The 18,119-nt window shown below is 37.9% G+C and overlaps 1 protein-coding gene across 9 annotated transcripts in view; it reads right to left on the reverse strand.

The window, feature by feature from the left end:
* Nucleotides 1-18,119, reverse strand: part of VPS50 (VPS50 subunit of EARP/GARPII complex) — a 195,510-nt gene that overhangs the window by 107,598 nt on the left and 69,793 nt on the right. For 8 of the 9 annotated variants that reach the window (XR_005224048.1, XM_037890684.2, XM_037890683.2 and 5 more), the window contains one exon: nt 11,244-11,379. Coding sequence is in view for 8 of the 9 variants with exons in the window: in XM_037890684.2 (XP_037746612.1) it covers nt 11,244-11,379 (136 nt within the window). In the remaining variant the exon portion in view is untranslated. Of the gene's footprint in view, nt 1-9,720; nt 9,993-11,243; nt 11,380-18,119 lie in introns of those variants that run through there. The other variant, XM_043541199.1, reaches the window with a different exon arrangement.

Below are 18,119 nucleotides of genomic sequence, written 5' to 3' on the forward strand. Positions count from 1 at the left end.
CTCTCTACTAGGAAATATTCCCTAATGTAGTCTATCTTTGTAAAGAAGAACCATTAGTTGAAAAATTGTAGAAATAAGGTTTCCAATGTGTCCAGCAGCATACGCTGGCTGAATGTCTGGAGAAAGACCCTGCAATCTTTGCTCCACTGAGCAATGCCAGCAATACTCTATGCTTGGCTTCTTTCTCCCATTCCTCTCTCCATGCATTCTTCCCTAGTACACCTACACATGACATAATCTTGTAATCCCAGTGCACTAAGCCCCAGACATTTTCTCATTCAAATCCCATCTCTTCAACTGAGATTCTGGTACAGCCCTCATTAGTATACCATATTACCACAGTACTTGAGGACTTTTTAGTAGTGCCCTAACAATCATGACTAGCATCTGTCATGCATGGTCCTCCCTCCCTGTTTCTGCAGGGAGAAATCATGACTTTTTCCCCTGCTGTTTAAAAATAATGGACCCTGTTCTGTGTATTTGTACTAGCAGAAGCAAAACTGAAGTAGTACACTTAGAGTACAAGATGGAGAGGTTTATGATGATCTTTATATTCTGTTGGGCGTTCTTTCCACAATCTGGGACCAGCTGCCAAGAAGACAATGTCTTAGACAAGCTGCATAAACAAACATTCCCCTCCTTGTGGACAGCTCTACTGTGCCTGACAAGTGGAGTTGTCATCTGTGATCTTTCTCCAGGAATTTTAAGGCAATCTTTTGGGCTCAAGCCATTGAGTGACCTGAAGATAAGGCCTAAGGCCTTGAATTGGATATGGTATGTACAGAGAGTAATGTGGCTCTGGAAAGGGACACTGTGCTACTTAACTTTCCCTCAAATGGGAAGTTATTTGGGGCAGTGGATATAGTGCTCTATCGCCATCTTGACCACTGACATTCAGGTAGTTTTGCATGTGGGCTAGTGGCTCGGATGGAGAAGAGTTGAACTAATTTCACTGAGAACCTTGACCCCAATGAAGCTTAAGCCCTAGGCTACTTAGGAGGGTAATAGAACAGGAACCCAGCAAAAACAATGCAGTAACATATACACTGGAGACGTGAACCCTTAGAACTTTAATTCCTTAAGCAATTAAGTTGACTGTTCTCTCCTGGTAAAAAGAATAAAAATAAATTGTAGAATTTGGTTGCGTTTACATATCAGTTCAAGAATAGCAACTACAATATTCAAATTTGTCTACTTAAATTAACGGCATTACTTGTGCAAGGAAGGCACTAGTTATTTGTATTAAAATAAGAAAGACATTTAAGGAAAAAATACATTAATTTTACCCATTTTTCCCCAATAACCATTCTGCCACTTTTTCTTAAGAAAAAGAAATGTCCTATGAAATGTCACGATAAAACAATCTCCTTACTCTCTGTAGATATATAAACTAAAGTTTAATACCCATGTCCAAAAAATTTATATTGTTCTCATGAAGGCAGCAATTCTGAGTGACAAATGTACCTGCTTGAGCTAAGTGATTTACCATGCAAAATTCAGCCAAGATACAAATATGAAGAATGAACCACCCGGCTAGCTACACACTAAACAGATGCATCTTTTTCTCTGAATCATCAGGATAATGTAAATGGATACTGCAGTCACTACAAGTTCTTTAGACGTTACTGTGACCTACTCTGCTGTGGCATAATTCGGCAGAGACAAATCAAGCCTGAATTATAGGTCAACTTGTCTTTGACCTACTTACAACACTAGGCCAACAATGCTTGGCTTAGGCTGAAATGTTGGTCATCTCTCCTGCCAAACATGGGGGAATGGATGGGTGGGTGGATTGATACCAAACAGATGTCTAGTACACACAGAGGGCCATTGCTATACACTTTTATTAAAAAGTTTCTGAGGCTCTTGTTTTGAGCCCCGTCAGGCTGGATGGGTCTGGTTTTCAGTCTTTTATCCAATATTATGGGGAGAGCTATTTCTCACATAGAATCATAGAACTGGAAGGGACCTTGAGAGGTCATCTAGTCCAGTCCCCTGTACTCATGGCAGGGCTAAGTATTATCTAGACCATCCCTGACAGGTGTTTGTCCAACCTGCTTTTAAAAATCCCCAATGATGGAGATTCCACAACCTCCCTAGGTAATTTATTTCAGTGCTTAACCACTCTGACAGTTAGGAAGTTTTTCCTAATGTCTAACCTAAACCGCCCTTGTTGCCATTTAAGCCCATTGCTTCTTGTCCTATCCTCAGAGATTAAGAAGAACAATTTTTGTCCCTCCTCCTTTTGTGTACTTGAAAACTGTTATGTCCCCTCTCAGTCTTCTCTTCTCCAGACTAAACAAGCCCAATTTTTTCAATCTTCCCTCATAGGTCATCTTTTCTAGACCTTTAATCATTTTTGTTGTTCTCTGGACTTTCTCCAATTTGTCCACATCTTTCCCGAAATGTGGTGCCCAGAACTGGACACAATACTCCAGTTGAGGCCTAATCAGCGTGGAGTAGAGCGGAAGAATTATTTCTCGTGTCTTGCTTACCATAGTCCTGCTAATACATCCCAGAATGATGTTTGCTTTTTTTGGCAACAGCGTTACACTGTTGGCTCATATTTAGCTTGTGATCCACTCTGACCTCCAGATACTTCTTCCTAGGGAGTCATTTCCCATTTTGTATATGTACAACTGATTGTTCCTTCCTAAGTGGAGTACTTTGCATTTGTCCTTATTGAATTTCATCCTATTTACTTCAGACCATTTCTCCAGTTTGTTCAGATCATTTTGAATTTTAATCCTATCCTCCAAAGGACTTGCAACCCCTCTCAGCTTGGTATAGTCTGCAAACTTTATAAGTGTAGTCTCTATGCCATTATCTAAATCATTGATGAAGATATTGAACAGAACCAGACCCAGAACCAATCCCTGCAGGACCCCACTCATTATGTCCTTCCAGCATGACTGTGAACCACTGATAACTACTCTCTGGGAACGATTTTCCAACCAGTTATGCACCCACCTTATGCAGCTATATGAATTTGAAATCACCTCCTTTTGCCCTAAGTGTTATATAAAAAACTTCTAAAAGGAATACAAAGGCATTTTGTTTTATGGAATTTGGAATAGATGGAAAAATATGTAATTGTGCATGATTTCAGGTGAAGGTAAAAATCAGAGGCATCTGGAGATCTATTCTTCTAGATGGCTGATTTAGGTATACAACGTCTCCAGTTTCCCACAAAAATTTCTACTTTGTAAACTTAGTAAAGTTTTACTTCAGTCCTGGGAATAAGAAAGGCTTTTTTTGTTGCCTCCTTGCTAGACAGGCATGACACAAACCATTTCCATCTAGATTCATTCTCTGAAACTTCCTCCACCTTTGCTGGATAACAAAAGTGTTTTTCTAATAACCAAAGTTCGAGAATGAATTTTGGAAGTTGTCTTTTCAACTCTTTCCTCTACTGTAATTTTGTTAGTTCTTTTCTGTTTACAGATATGATGCATAGGTCCCGATCCTTCAAAGGCTTATTCATGTGATTAACTTTCCATAACAGTACATAATGTGAAACAGATGCGCAAACCTTTGCAGGATTGGAGCCTTCCTTTGTTGATAGCTTTTGTGACTGGAAGTTTTAAGAGATTACTTCAGAAGGAACAAAACTATTTGTAGTAAACATCTAATTAAGCTCCTAACTGTGCAGGTAAATTTGAAAACAACTTGATAGTAGTTCACTAAATGTTTATTAGGTATTTGGCATTGCAAGCTCTCTGTCTTGTATAGCCTGCATCATATACCATACAAAAAGTTCTGATTGTTTTGGGTTTAAGAGTTTTGTCATTTTAAAATTATTTTATAACGTAAGTAGATATCTGATGATAGTGCTGAAAAGCCAATCCAGGATTGGGACTTTATATATTTGTACAACGCCTAGCACAAATGGGGCCCTGATCCCTAACTGAGTCCTTTAGGTACTACCATGACAGAAATAATAGCAATCAATTGTGTTGGACACTGTACAAACAGAGAATCTCTGCCCTAGAGGGACTGCAATCTAAACATGCCATCCAAAACCTGGGTTTTGTTAACACCTATTTAACTGAAATGACCTATAAACAATAGGAAGAAAAAATTACTTTGTTAAGATTCCACAATCCCTACTCTTTCAATTACATGCTGGGAAAATTCACAGTAAACATCCAAGACCTCTAACAAATCCTCCAACAAAACCATAGAAAAGTAATCACACAGGATTATTTTCAGGTCATCTTTGTAAATCATGAAGCAGCTAAAAAAGCGCACAAGCCTATTTCCCCCTCTCTGCATATTTGTGAGTCAACTTTAAATGTGTTTGTTTTTGAAAAATAGTATGGACTATTAAATATCACAGACAAAAACGATCATGCCAATTAAATTTAGAGTGCACCGCAGTGTAAACGCATATTTTTACATGATGACCAAGCTTCACCTTTCTGAGATGAAAATACTGGCTTGTCAAATTTATGATGTAACATGAATTTATAAACAAAAGTGAAATTACAGAAAAAGTAGCAATGATTAGAGTGTCTCAGAATGTCATTATAGGTTGCAGTGGTTATAAATTCAATTCACTAGATTTATTTTCACTTAGATTTAACAAACTATATATAATGATAATCGTGTATGATATTTCAAATATTACATTTTACCAATTTATCAGATGTGATCACTCAGGAATAATAGTTCTATTCTAATAAAATAGAAATTTTTTGTTATAATTTACTGCTTCTCAGTTATATGACAGTATTCAACAAATGAAATCTGATAGCTTTATTTCCCATTTTATGAGACATACTAAAATATTAACATACCATAAAAATATGTTTTAGGATGTATGTGTTTGTATCTAGAGTTAACCATCTATCTATCTTCATTACTTAATCCCATTTTCAAGGGTTTTTTTTTAAACTGGTCCTAAAAAAATTTCTCTAAGGGCAAACTAACACTGTGAACTAGAAAAAAAATTATTTTCTTGTCTTAGGAGCTGATCTTGCAACCTACACTCACCCAGTAGTTTTTACTTGCAATTCCCCTAAGCTTAGTGGGGTCACCTGTGTAGGGACTTCTCTACTTCCAGCTACATATGATCACAGTAGAATTCCAGATATTAATCACAAAACCAAGTGGGGGTTACTCCTGGAAGCAAGTGTGACTTCTTGGGGAGAAAGGGGGCTGAACAGAATCACTGCTGCCTTGATATTAATGACTCTGTACAACTATAAAAATGTATTAGCTAAACATAGTAACTGAGATGTCCACAGTGTTTCTAAAAATGTTATTCTCAGCAACTACCACCTTACAACAAGATCCCCAGGTAAAGTATTAAGGGAAAATAGGCAATAAGAATAAATAGAAGCCCCACAGTAAATTTTGCACTGAAATCTGAACAAACAAAAAAAGTGCTAAACTTTCAAGAGACCCAGTTTATATAAAGGTGAAAAAAAAAAAATCTGTCTCACACACGCCCTGGAGTTAAAGTATTTGTTGACTCTTACTACAGTACCTCAAAAAGTGGACTAATTTACAAAGTGAAAACATGTAGGAAACTGGCTGATTATTCAGATACCTTTAATTCTTCACAAATAGAAAAAATGCTTAGTCGCATTTACATTTTAAAGTTATGTAAGCACAATACAGGCATTAAAATAATTACAGGTCTAAGTAAACATAAGCCATGATGACGTACATTATGTCTACTATCCATGTAAGAACCCTTTGGACAAGCTGCAGTCTACTGTCATGGAAAGAGCTATGCAATTAATGTCTTCTGAATCCACTGCTTCTCACTCGTACTCTTGGAGTTCTGTACCATGAGCAAGAGACACTTGATCTATTAGAAGTACTTTGTGAACACTTTCTACTGTAAGTAAAAAAGCACAATAAGGGAAGAATCTAGAGCAGTGGTTCCCAAACTTTAAGAATGTGTGAACCCCTTTCACTAAATTGTCAAGTCTCGTGAATCCCCTCCTAAAAATGAGTATTTCCAGGGATTTTCTCCTTTACCTGAGTATAAATTATAAAAGCAGTGATCTTGGAAATATAAAATTTGTTTTTATGACATGCTTATTACACACTATTTATTATTAATTATTATTTATCATTACAGTATTTTTATTACATTATGAAAACGGCAACACTCTTCCAAGATCTCACTTTCATAGCTTATATCACTTTGAATAAGCCTGTTCTAAGACAGGGCTCCAATGTTTCATCAAGGAGTATCAAATGTGAAAGCATGAAGGTATTTAAGAAGCCAGCTCAAAGAGTTCCTCCTACACAAGCAGTCAGGTCTTGAGCAGTCCAGGCAAACAACGCATGTTACAACGAAGCTTAAACTTGTTCTTCATAATAATTTTTTAAAAAATGCCAGCTGCCGGTTTAAAAACAGCCAAAAATATCCACCTCCCTTTTCATTTCTTATAAGGAGTCTTGAAGTTTAAATCTCTTCAGTGTGATAGATATGCTTGCTTTGATCTGCTTAGCTCTTGGAAGTCCAGGGGCTCCAAGCTGCTAGTCCCGTGCTCCCTAGGGACAGCTCTGTCCGCTATTAGGGAATTTTTTCCCGAGAACCCCCTGTAACATTTTGCGAACCCCCAAGGGTTCACAAACCCCAATTTGGGAACCATTGATCTAGAGACAGCCTTAGGTTCATGCCTCAAACTGATGAGATCCAGCTACACATACAAAAATTATAACGCTCATTCAACAGCTTCAGTCTACTGGGTTTCACTATTCGGAATACTATAATGTACACATTATAGTAAACTATCCTATAGCTCCCTCTGCTGTGTCCTCCTGCTCTACACACTGTATGGTCTTGTTGACCTTTATACTTTAACTACAGAATGTATCATAGCCATTAAATATAGCCATTAAATAAACTAGGGAACCCGGTTGTCTGATGCAGAATTAATACCCACTATTCCATTAACATGATATTTATTTTCTTTCAAATATTAGACTTATTAATTCCCTTGCTAAATGAATTGTTTTTGGGGGTTTTTTTTAGAACTGATTCACTATTCTTTTTTAAACATGGTTCACTTTTAATTCTTATGCATGCTGTACAGAATAGCTAGACTAAGTGCCAAGGGCGTCAGCAACTTACTCTTTGTGCAACATAAAATCTAGAGTAGTACTAGTGCTGTACATATATAAACACTCAAACAGTGAATTTAAAATGACATAAGAATGGCCATACTGGGTCAGACCAAAGGTCCATCCAGGCCAGTATCCTGTCTGCCGACAGTGGCCAATGCCAGGTGCCCCAGAGGGAGTGACCCTAACAGGTAATGATCAAGTGATCTCTCTCCTGCCATCCATCTCCACCCTCTGACAAACAGAGGCTCGGAGCACCATTCCTTACCCATCCTGGCTAATAGCCATTAATGGACTTAACCTCCATTAATTTATCCAGTTCTCTTTTAAACCCTGTTATAGTCCTAGCCTTCACAACCTCCTCAGGCAAGGAGTTCCACAGGTTGACTGTGCGCTGTGTAAAGAAGAACCTCCTTTTATTTGTTTTAAACCAGCTGCCCATTAATTTCATTTGGTGGCCCCTAGTTCTTATATTATGGGAACAAGTAAATAACTTTTCCTTATTCACTTTCTCCACACCACTCATGATTTTATATAACTCTATCATATCCCCCCTTAGTCTCCTCTTTTCCAAGATGAAAAGTGCTAGTCTCTTTAATCTCTCCCCATATGGGATCCGTTCCAACCCCCTAATCATTTTAGTTGCCCTTTTCTGAACCTTTTCTAATGCTAAAGTATATCTTTTTTGAGATGAGGAGACCACATCTGTACGCAGTATTCAAGATGTGGTCGTACCAGGGGTTTATATAAGGGCAATAAGCTATTCTTCGTCTTATTCTCTGTCCCTTTTTTAATGATTCCCAGCATCCTGTTTGCTTTTTTGACTGCTGCTGCGCACTGCGTGGAGGTCTTCAGAGAACTATCCACGATGACTCCAAGATCTTTCTCCTGATTAGTTGTAGCTAAATTAGCCCCTTTCATATTGTACGTATAGTTGGGGTTATGTTTTCCAACGTGCATTACTTTATATTTATCCACATTAAACTTCATTTGCCATTTTGTTGCCCAATCACTTTGTTTTGTGAGATCTTTTTGAAGCTCTTCACAGTCTGCTTTGGTCTTAACTATCTTGAGCAGTTTAGTATCATCTGCAATACTTTGCCACCTCACTGTTTACCCCTTTCTCCAGACCATTTATGAATAAGTTGAATAGGATTGGTCCTAGGACTGACCCTTGGGGAACACCACTAGTTATGCCTCTCCATTCTGAAAATGTATCATTTATTCCTACCCTTTGTTCCCTGTCTTTTAACTAGTTCTCAATCCATGAAAGGACCTTCCCTCTTATCCCATGACAACTTAATTTACATAAGAGCCTTTGGTGAGGGACCTTGTCAAAGGCTTTCTGGAAATCTAAGTACACTATGTCCACTGGATCTCCCTTGTTCACATGTTTGTTGACCCCCGCAAAGAACTCTAATAGATTAGTAAGACATGATCTCCCTTTACAGAAACCACGTTGACCATGACATGTGACTGAACAGAATACCACTTTATGTAGTCTAATGCAGCGTTTCTCCCCTGGCTGCATGCAGCCACCAGGGGCTTTTCTGGTGGCCACAGTCTCCTGGGCTGTGATTGGGGGAGAAAAGAGGGGGCCAAAATAGTGTCTCCTCCCCATCCCTCTGGATCCACCACTTTGCTGTTGGTTGCTGGGGTGGCCAGCAGGGGTTGGGCACTGCCATCGTCTGGAAACACCTGGGGCACAATGCTAGAGGAGCAGGCTGCCGATGAGTTCCCCAACCTTCCCAGGGATGGTGGGGCTCAGGCTTTGGGCTTCAGCCCTGGGGTGGCGGGGCTGCAGGCTCCGGCCATGGGGCTTTGGGCTCCGGCAGTTGCTGGGGCCTGCCACTGCACAAATACTCATCCCTGGGCCCGAGCTGCAGGGCTTCAGGCTCAGGCAATGGGGCTTCAGGTCCCAGCCCACCACTGCCTCCCCCGACCCTCCATCCTAGGCTTAATTTATCCTTAGGCTTGCCAGAGCTGAGTAAGTCTGCTGTAAAATGTGATATTTGTATGTTTGTAAATACCACTTTCACAACAGACTTACTAGCTAGCAATAAATAAATTACAATGATTTGGATGTGTATATGTGCATATTCATTTATCCTAAAGCTAATTAAGTATTTTAGGGAAAAAAAGTCTGAGAGCAGCCACCAACAAGAGCTGGTGGCCGCACTCTGAGGCCACCAAAAAATTTGTCCTGAGAACCTTAACGGCTCTTTTAAAATGGGTTTTGCAGTAATATAGAACACTGCTTAATTCAAAGTTTTAAGCAGCACCAAAAATAACCACTCTCATGGGAATGGTCTGTTATACAAATGATATAAGGATTATAAAGAAATGGGCTATTACAACAGTGCTGTGGCATACACTTATTTTAGGATATCTGAATTATTATATAGGCAGAAAAGAGAGCCAAATTTTCACAATAGAATCCACCTCCACAGCATAACTTAAAAACAGAATATGCTGAAGAAGTTTTAAATATTTAAAAGTATTACTGATAATGTAAAATGGAATAGAAAAGGGGATTAATAAAGACTCTTTCCCCCTAAGGGGCACATCAAAAGAAACATCTGAATTTTAATTTAGTCATACGGAGAATACTTGAATTTGCACTACTACTTTTAATAAATTAGCCCTCATTAATTTTAAAAATACTCTACGCAATATATTAAAGGCCCTTAGAAGAAAAAATACATTTATTATGCTTTCAACTTTGAAGTAGAGAGGCAATCTAAACGACTGCAAATGTAATCAATTTTTATACCCTGGGTAAGTGTGACTTCAAAATATATGTTTATATGCAGGGGTGGATTTCAAAGTGTACAGAGAGTGGTAAGATTAGTCCATTTTCTCCTGTTTCTCTCGCCTCCATTTTTATTCTTTCTTCACAGTTCGTTCTAAAGGATGACAACATTTTTTTACTTGTTTTATACAAATCAAGCTTTTTATAACAGAGAAGGAGAAATATCTGCAACAGCATTGCCAGAAATACCTGTCAGAGAGAGAGAAGCTACTGTTTCTACTGGTCTGCAGATATAAAGACCATGGGTGAAATTCTCTCCCATTGAAGTCAATGGAAGTTTTGCAATTGACTTCAATGGCGCCAGAATTTCACTCTACGTCTACTGCCATATCCAAGTATCTTGGCTAACAGGAATGTAGACAATGTTTGTTTTTAGATATTCTCATCAATTCAAGTTATGTACAGTGCAACCTGTGTATAAGAGGGCTGTGCAAGACAAACACAGGTTCAAGTGTTTGGAATGCGAAAGGAGTGTACTAGGACAATACAAAAACAGACTACTCAAGACTAGATGATACTGTAGTCACAATGTGCCATGGAACAGGCGGGTTTTAAGCCAGAGGTTCTGGATTTCCTGGATATAAAGTGAAGGAGCGTTGTAGGCCTTAGGGTGGCAGTTCTAGGTGTGTAAGTTGGCATAGAAGTGCAAAGATCAGACTGAGCGAAGATGACAAAGGCTGTAGTAAGGAGAATCACTTCCAAAACTTTCCAAAAAATAATTGAATTGATTAACAGAGAATCATATTACTCGGTTTTAAAGCTACTTCCCCCAATAAACATCCCAGTAGCCCAATTTACTAAACTTAAAGTCTGTTTTACACATTTTGACATAGTTCCAAGAAATCTGAAACATAAAATTGATACCTTGCCTGTTTCTCACCTAAGAAACAGTTGCAGCCCTTAAAATTACCAGTTTTATATATGAAGTTTTAAATTGCTTAAGACACTTAAGTATTCAGCACTATTTGTTTTTCCTATACTAAATTCAAGGAAGTATGGATTAATAATGAATCCAAATGCAAGCAGACAATGTTAAAGGGGAAAAAATTAAGTTTTTAAAGAATGACACACTCTAGTTGACGTCTGGATATTTTAAAGAATTGTTTAATAAAGAATCGGATTATTTATAGTCTCCAATTTAATGTTTCTCTGTGCGCATGCGTGTGATTACACATGTAAACAGTAATAACTACATAATGGAGATAAGCAAAACAAACAACAAGGTTTAAGATATTATAGGGTCAGGGCCACAGAAGTACCTGGGTAGAAACTAGTAACTTGAACATTTACATTTTATTTTCAAACAACAAAATACAAGAGAATTAGTTCAAAAGTCATATCTTACCAGAAGACGAAGCAGTTCCCTCATCTCGGTCATGTTTCTCATGCCATTCCATCGTTCGATAATAACTGAGCATGACTTCCCAGAGTGCTTTGCAGAGGTCAGCAAGACATGGAATGTAGCTGTCTGATGTAATATGCTACAGAAAAGAAAAGTTAGGCCTGTGAGAAAACTAACAGTTCGGCTCAGTTTTCCGAATAAACAAAAAAAAGAGGCTGTTTTGCCATTTGTTACCCAGTCCCAACATGGGATTGCGAAGTGCTTAATACTTACGAGTTTTAGTTTCAAATAAAAATGTTAGAGAGTTACTTTAGGTCTTATATTGGTTGCGAAACAGATACAATACAAACTGCACCATTAAAAGTTTACACAGTCATCCCTGTTCTGGAGGGGAATACATCAATCTGTGAATGTCCACTCAATGCTTGGCTCTCTACAAGGACTAATTTGTTAAGATGCTAGTTTTGATATTTCGACCACTGTTCACTAGAAACCAGACCAAGGCCAAACATTTATTTCACATGTATTTATCCTAATTGTATCTCTAGCACAGTCAGAATAAAAAGGGAGGCAGTGTAGTCTATTGGCTAGGGTACAGGACAGAGTTTGGAGATCTAGACTCTGCCCCGGCTCTGCCATTGGTCCACTGGGTGACCTTGTGGACAGATTACTTTCTCTTTCTGTGCCTCTGTTTCCTCTCTCACCCTTTTCCTGCCTTGTCTATTTAGAGTGTAAGCTCCTCAAAGCAGGTTTTGTCTCTCCGCGTTTGCACAGTACCCAGTACAATGGGGCCCCTATCTTGCTTAAAGGCTCTGGACACCACAATAATTAAATTACTCTAATATGTGCAGTAGCACCGAGAGGCCAACTTGGTTTGAGCCCAAATTGTCTAGATTGAAGGTTAAGCAAAACCCTCTCAAACACTGCCATTTGCGTTTTAAGATTTCATTAGAGAGCAGACCATCAACCTCATAAAAAGGCTTTAATTGAATATAATGCATATTTCTAAACTGGAGTTATGCAGCAAGAAACCAAATACATTCATCTCCTATCTGGTAAGGGCAAGCAGGGACAGCACAGAGATCGTGCAATATATATGACGATAAACTCATCATTCTGGTTCATTTGCCGTCAAGAGGCAAAGCCTTAAATCTGGATGAAAATTTAAAAGAATGCGTCCGATTGAGTCTGCATTTTAGAGTGCTGTTGCTTTATGATGTTCATGTTTAAATGTTCCCACCTCGGCCTGAAATTAACACTTAAATTACGTGAATCGAGTTGTGGTGAGTAGTTCATACATTTCTGCTATTTCTTTACCCAAAGTAGACTTCTGCAAGGTTAGGTTATGATAAAAACTAGAATTACTTTGCAAAGTTTACTATGTTGTCACTATACTCCTTAATTAGCCTCCCACAATACCTATGATTTAACTTTTAATTCTCAGTGAAGTTTGTTCAATGGCTGTATAAGGCTTCAAACATACGAGGTACCCACTCACGTAAAAATCAACATGTCAAAACCTTAGCTATTCTGTTTTAAACATACAAAATAATGGAATCCTATCCAAATTATCTAAATTACCAAATACTACATACATAGGGCTAAAACTTTAGCACCAGTTTCATTCCAAGGGATTCACATCTTTTGATTATCTACTGATCTATTATTTGTGGTTTCTTAACGCTGAGAATCCTTAGTGGTCAAAAGATGTTTGAAGAAAAAGTAGGTAAACATTTGAAAATTAAGTGTGGTTTGATAGCAAATATAAACTGGAGAGATATACAAATAAATGTGGAGGTTACTTAAGCCTTCCCATTTTCTCAGCTTTATCAGAAACAATTATAATCTGAAATGGAATCATACTTTTATTTTCTACTCAGTCAGGTTCACTTGTCTCTCTCACTTGAGTAATATTCCTGGTTGTAAGATACACTGCTCAGGCCATTCATATTCACTTACACTCTGCCAGTGATTAAATACTCATGAGGGTCATTCTTTAGAGTTAATATATGTCCCTGGTGAAAGTATCTTGAGACCTCACATTAATCATTAAGTCTTTTCAGCTTTTTTATTATTAATGATAATTCTGGGCAGATTTCATATCGAGTCAACAGAACTGCACAGTGTAAATAAGTTGGGCACCTGTGAGTACAATCTTCAACAACCATATGGCCATAAAATACTAAGTTATAGCACCAGTCCTCTCTAAAACATGAAGAAAAGATGGCACTGTGTTTAAGATAACAAAAAAGTCTCCTGCTGATGTTATTCACAGACATATCATAGACACTATATATATTGCCAAAACTAAGAGCAAAATTTTGTAGTATTATATTTTATTTATATTAAATTGCTACCAGATGCTTAACACAATATTTACAATGATGGGAAAGGAATACAAGCAAAAAGAGGAAAAGAACAGGTTAAAGAATATTTAAATGAGTTAGACATAATCAAGTTGGCAGGCCCTGATCAAATTCATCCCAGGGTACATAAGGAATTAGCTGAAGCTATCTTGGGACTGTTAGTGATTATCTTTGAGAACTCCTGGAGAACAGCTGAGGTCCCAGAGGAGGAGAAACACAGTACCTATATCTTTAAAAAGGGGAACAAAGAGGACCCAGAGATCTGTAGATCAGAAGGCCTGACTTTGAAACCTGGAAAGATATTGGAACAAATTATCATCAATATGTAACCACCTATAGGATGTGTGTTATAAGTAATATCCACTATGAATTTGGCAAGAATAATGCCAAACCAACCTAGTTTCCTTCTTTGACTGAGTTACTGGCCTAGTGGATAGGGGGAAGCTGTAGATGCGATATATATCCTGATTTGAGTAAGGCTTTTCACACAGTTTCACATGACACTCTCATAAGCAAATTAGAAAAATGTGTTCTTGGTGCAATTACTACATGGCCATCCTCAAAGAGTAGTTATCAAGGGTTCACTGGCAAAATGGGGAGATGTATCAAGCAGGGTCACATAGAGGTTTGTCCTGGGTCTGGTACTATTCAATATTTTCATTAATGACCTGGATAACAGAGTTGGGAATATGCTTATGACATTTACAGGTGACACCAGCTGGGAGGGGTTGCTGACACTTTGGATGACAGGATTAGAATTCAAAATAATCTTGACAAATTGGAGAATTGGTCTGAATTCAACAAGATGAAATTAAAGAAAGACAAGACAAGTACAATATACTACACTTGAAAAAAAAAATCAAATGCACAGCTAAAAAAGGGGGAAAACTGGCTAGTGGTAGTACTGCTGAAAAGGATCTGGGGGTTATAGTGGATCACAAAGTGATTATGAGTCAACAATGTGATTCAATTGCAAAAAAGGCTAATATTGTGGGGTGTATTAACAGGAGCGTCATATATTAAACAGGAGGTAATTGTCCCATTCTACTTGGCACCCCAGCTGGAGAACTGTGTCCAGTTCTGGGCACCACACTTTAAGAAAGACGTGGACAAATTGGAGAGAGTCCAGAAGACAGCTACAAAAATGATAAAAGGTTTAGAAAACCTGACTTATTAAAGGTTAAAAAACTGGGTATGTTAAGTCTTGAAAAAGAAGAGTGCGGGGGAGGGGGACCTGATTAAAGTCTTCAAATATGGCTCTTATAAAGAGGACTCTGATAAATTGTTCTCCAGGTGCACTCAAGGTAGAATACGAAGTAATCGACTTATAATGCAGCAAGGGAGATTTAGGTTAGATATTACGAAAAACTTTAACTACAAGGGATTGTTAAGTTCTAAAATAGGCTTTCAAGGGAGGATATGGAATTCCCCCCATTGGAAATTTTTTAAGAACAGGTTACACAAACACCTGTCAGGGATAGTCTAGATATACTTGATCCTGCCTCAGCACATGGGGCGGACTAGATGACCTTTCAATGCTCATTCCAGCCCTACAATTCTGTCATTTTATGATTTTGCTTAACTCAGCAAGCTACCCTGCCATTTCAATTGGCTGTGTCATCCTCTATTACCTCCCCTAAATGGTTATGTAAGTTGCTCTGTGCTGTTAAAAACAGCTATATTTCACATCAAAACGAGCTGCATTTAATTCATGAAGGGATACACAATAATTTGGATTGATTTGTGCCATATGAATGTAAATAATCTTTCAAAACTATCATGTTACTTCAAACAGTATTCACATGTTAATGCTTTAGATAGTTTAATGTGCTCCTGACATAATGAATTCTCAAGGTGGTCATGCATTATAAGAAACATAATCCACTTTGCTTGAATAAATCCATATAAATAGCACTTAGCATGTGAGGAACCATGCTGGTCCATTCACTGACCAGTAACCATAGTGCTTCTAGCGTAGTTGGCAAGAACCAATATAAAAACATACTGAGACACAGTGAACTAAGAACAAAAACTTAAATCTTTCAGATCTCTAAATGGAGATGTTTCTACTTCAAGATAGCCAGCAAGCTTAAACAGAAAACAACAGTACACAGGACCCTCGCTAGAACGCGCATCTATATGTCGCGATTTTGCATATAACGCTGTCGTGGCCTTGGATTCCAAATTTAATTACTTTAATTGCAATTAATTTCCCCACGTTAACGCGGTACCGTGCATGGATCCCAAATCCCGCGTTCTAGCGAGGGTCTGGTATACTGATTAGGTCCCAAAATAAATCCATTTTCACAAGGCAGGTAAGTAAAATGAACAGCTGAATTTCTTTGAACTAGGCTCAGGGAAACAAAATTAATGTATAGGGAACGTATCTCAAAGCTTCTCTGCTACAGAACTAATCAACAGAAAAGAAGGATGGGTAGCAGTTCGGACAGAACATGCCCGCAGAACAAACAAGCTCAGCAAGGAAGTTAATTGAACAACAGTTATTAGGATACTGGCTTGCAATATGCTGTACACGACCAAGAACGAGTGAAGAGAAAATAATGCTTTTTTACATTAGCATGCAATCAAAACCTGACTTCGGAACAAGTATACATATAAAATAAATAGGTAATATACATTATGGTAGATTCAGTGCAAAATACAGACAAACATTTTAGCATTCCATATACAGTGTTCACTGAAGGTTTATAGACAGGTTATTTTAGTGGTAAAAAAAAAAAAAAACCATTACTGCATAGAACACGAATTCAAGAAATTTTGAAAATAAAGTTTCTCAAGTATGGATATCCTCACCTGGGACTCCAGCAGTCACTATTCAAGAATAACAGAAGAGTACTTTTAAGGAATCTGCAAGTGCCATCACAGCATCCTAAATCTATTGATTTGGCATACGTTTTTGTTATACAAGCAAACGTCCCTGGAGACATTCTGAATTTCATTCCAGAACACACATCAAACAGAGTCAAATGGGTTCATCAGAAAGATTTCCAGAAAATCACAACAGTAATTCTACTCAAAGGGAAGATTTAAAATTTAATATGACTGAAAATGTTTAATTTGACTAAGCAGCCTGGGGCTGATTAGCTACTTTTATGTTAAAAGTTTCCTGATTTTACATCGTAATGAATATACAGGGTCCTAGCTCTATTAGATACAGACAAATAAAGCTGATTTTTTTAGTCTCAGACTACTTACTACCTGGCAACCTTGATACAAGTGCTGAATGTGGTGGGTTCCTTTTTATGAAGAAGTGGGAATGAAATAGAATTGCTGTAATGTTCCAGCCTGAAAGTTTTATTCAGTCTTACTTCTCCTATGAAGGTATTGCAATAGGCAATTACATTTAAACCTAATTGGGCCTAGTCAAAGAACTGGTTCCACCAATGGGCAGACTTATACACTGACCACATCCTGCAACAGGAAGACACCATAAAAGCCTATTGATGGGGGGGGGTACTAAACAGCAAGAGGGCTTGTTTTTTTTATCTTAAAAAGGAAGTTAACTCTCAGTTGAGAGCTCCAAACCTTGAGTCCAGCGAGAGAATGACAAAGTACCTGGGGAAAGAAGCAATTGAAGTAGACTCAGAGGGGCAGATTTGAAATCCAGAAAGTAACTCAGGAATTGTCAGTCCTGTGGAGGAACAAGGGAAGCCCAATTTTGAGAGAGACCTGTTTGTTGGATTTGTATCATCTTGTTGACTTTTGACATGAATTAAAGCAATTTTGCACTAAGCATTTTGGTCTCAGTAACTTTCTGCAATCATTGCCACACAAAGTCATTCTTTTCACGATTTGTGCAAAAGTCCACGTTCAGATGTGGAAATGGTTGGGGGCGGGGGGAAGAGAGAGAGAGAGAGAAAAGAGAGTTTGCTTTTGGCTCTCAACCTGAGAATGAGTCTTATTGAAAAATACATTTCAATTTTTCATTAGAATATCAAAAAATGAACCAACTAATTGTGCAGCCAACATTTTACAGAACTATTTGAAATACATACTAATACTAGCCTTAACTGTCACTCTGCACTAGATCCTTGAGATACATTCCTCACTTTCTTGGTAAACTCTGTGTGTTTCAAGAATTTTAAATCAACATCACACCATATTTCAAGAGAACTTCATATTATTGTGCCATATTCATTGTGCCTTAAATACAGGGACATCTTTTGCTGTGCATCAAATCTCTTTATACAGAGAACCAGACAGTAACCTCTGAAGTGCCACATAACTTGAAAATATCAGTTATTTGCTTTGTTCACAAAGAAAGAAAATCAATTAAGCTAATGACATATGAAACCATGTTGTAATTCAGAGAAGGTAAGCTGTTTTAAGAAAACATGGAATTGAGAATTTCCAGTAACATATAAATCTTTCTACATAGTAAGCATGTAAGCAGGAGTGGAGACTACCAACACTACACAGTTAATTGAGAGTCTGAAAGAAATTGAACCAGCACATTACTACAGTCTGCAAACAATTAAATTAGGTAGTGTTA

The sequence above is a fragment of the Chelonia mydas genome, chromosome 2 (assembly GCF_015237465.2).
Source record: "Chelonia mydas isolate rCheMyd1 chromosome 2, rCheMyd1.pri.v2, whole genome shotgun sequence".
Lineage (NCBI taxonomy): Eukaryota > Metazoa > Chordata > Testudines > Cheloniidae > Chelonia > Chelonia mydas.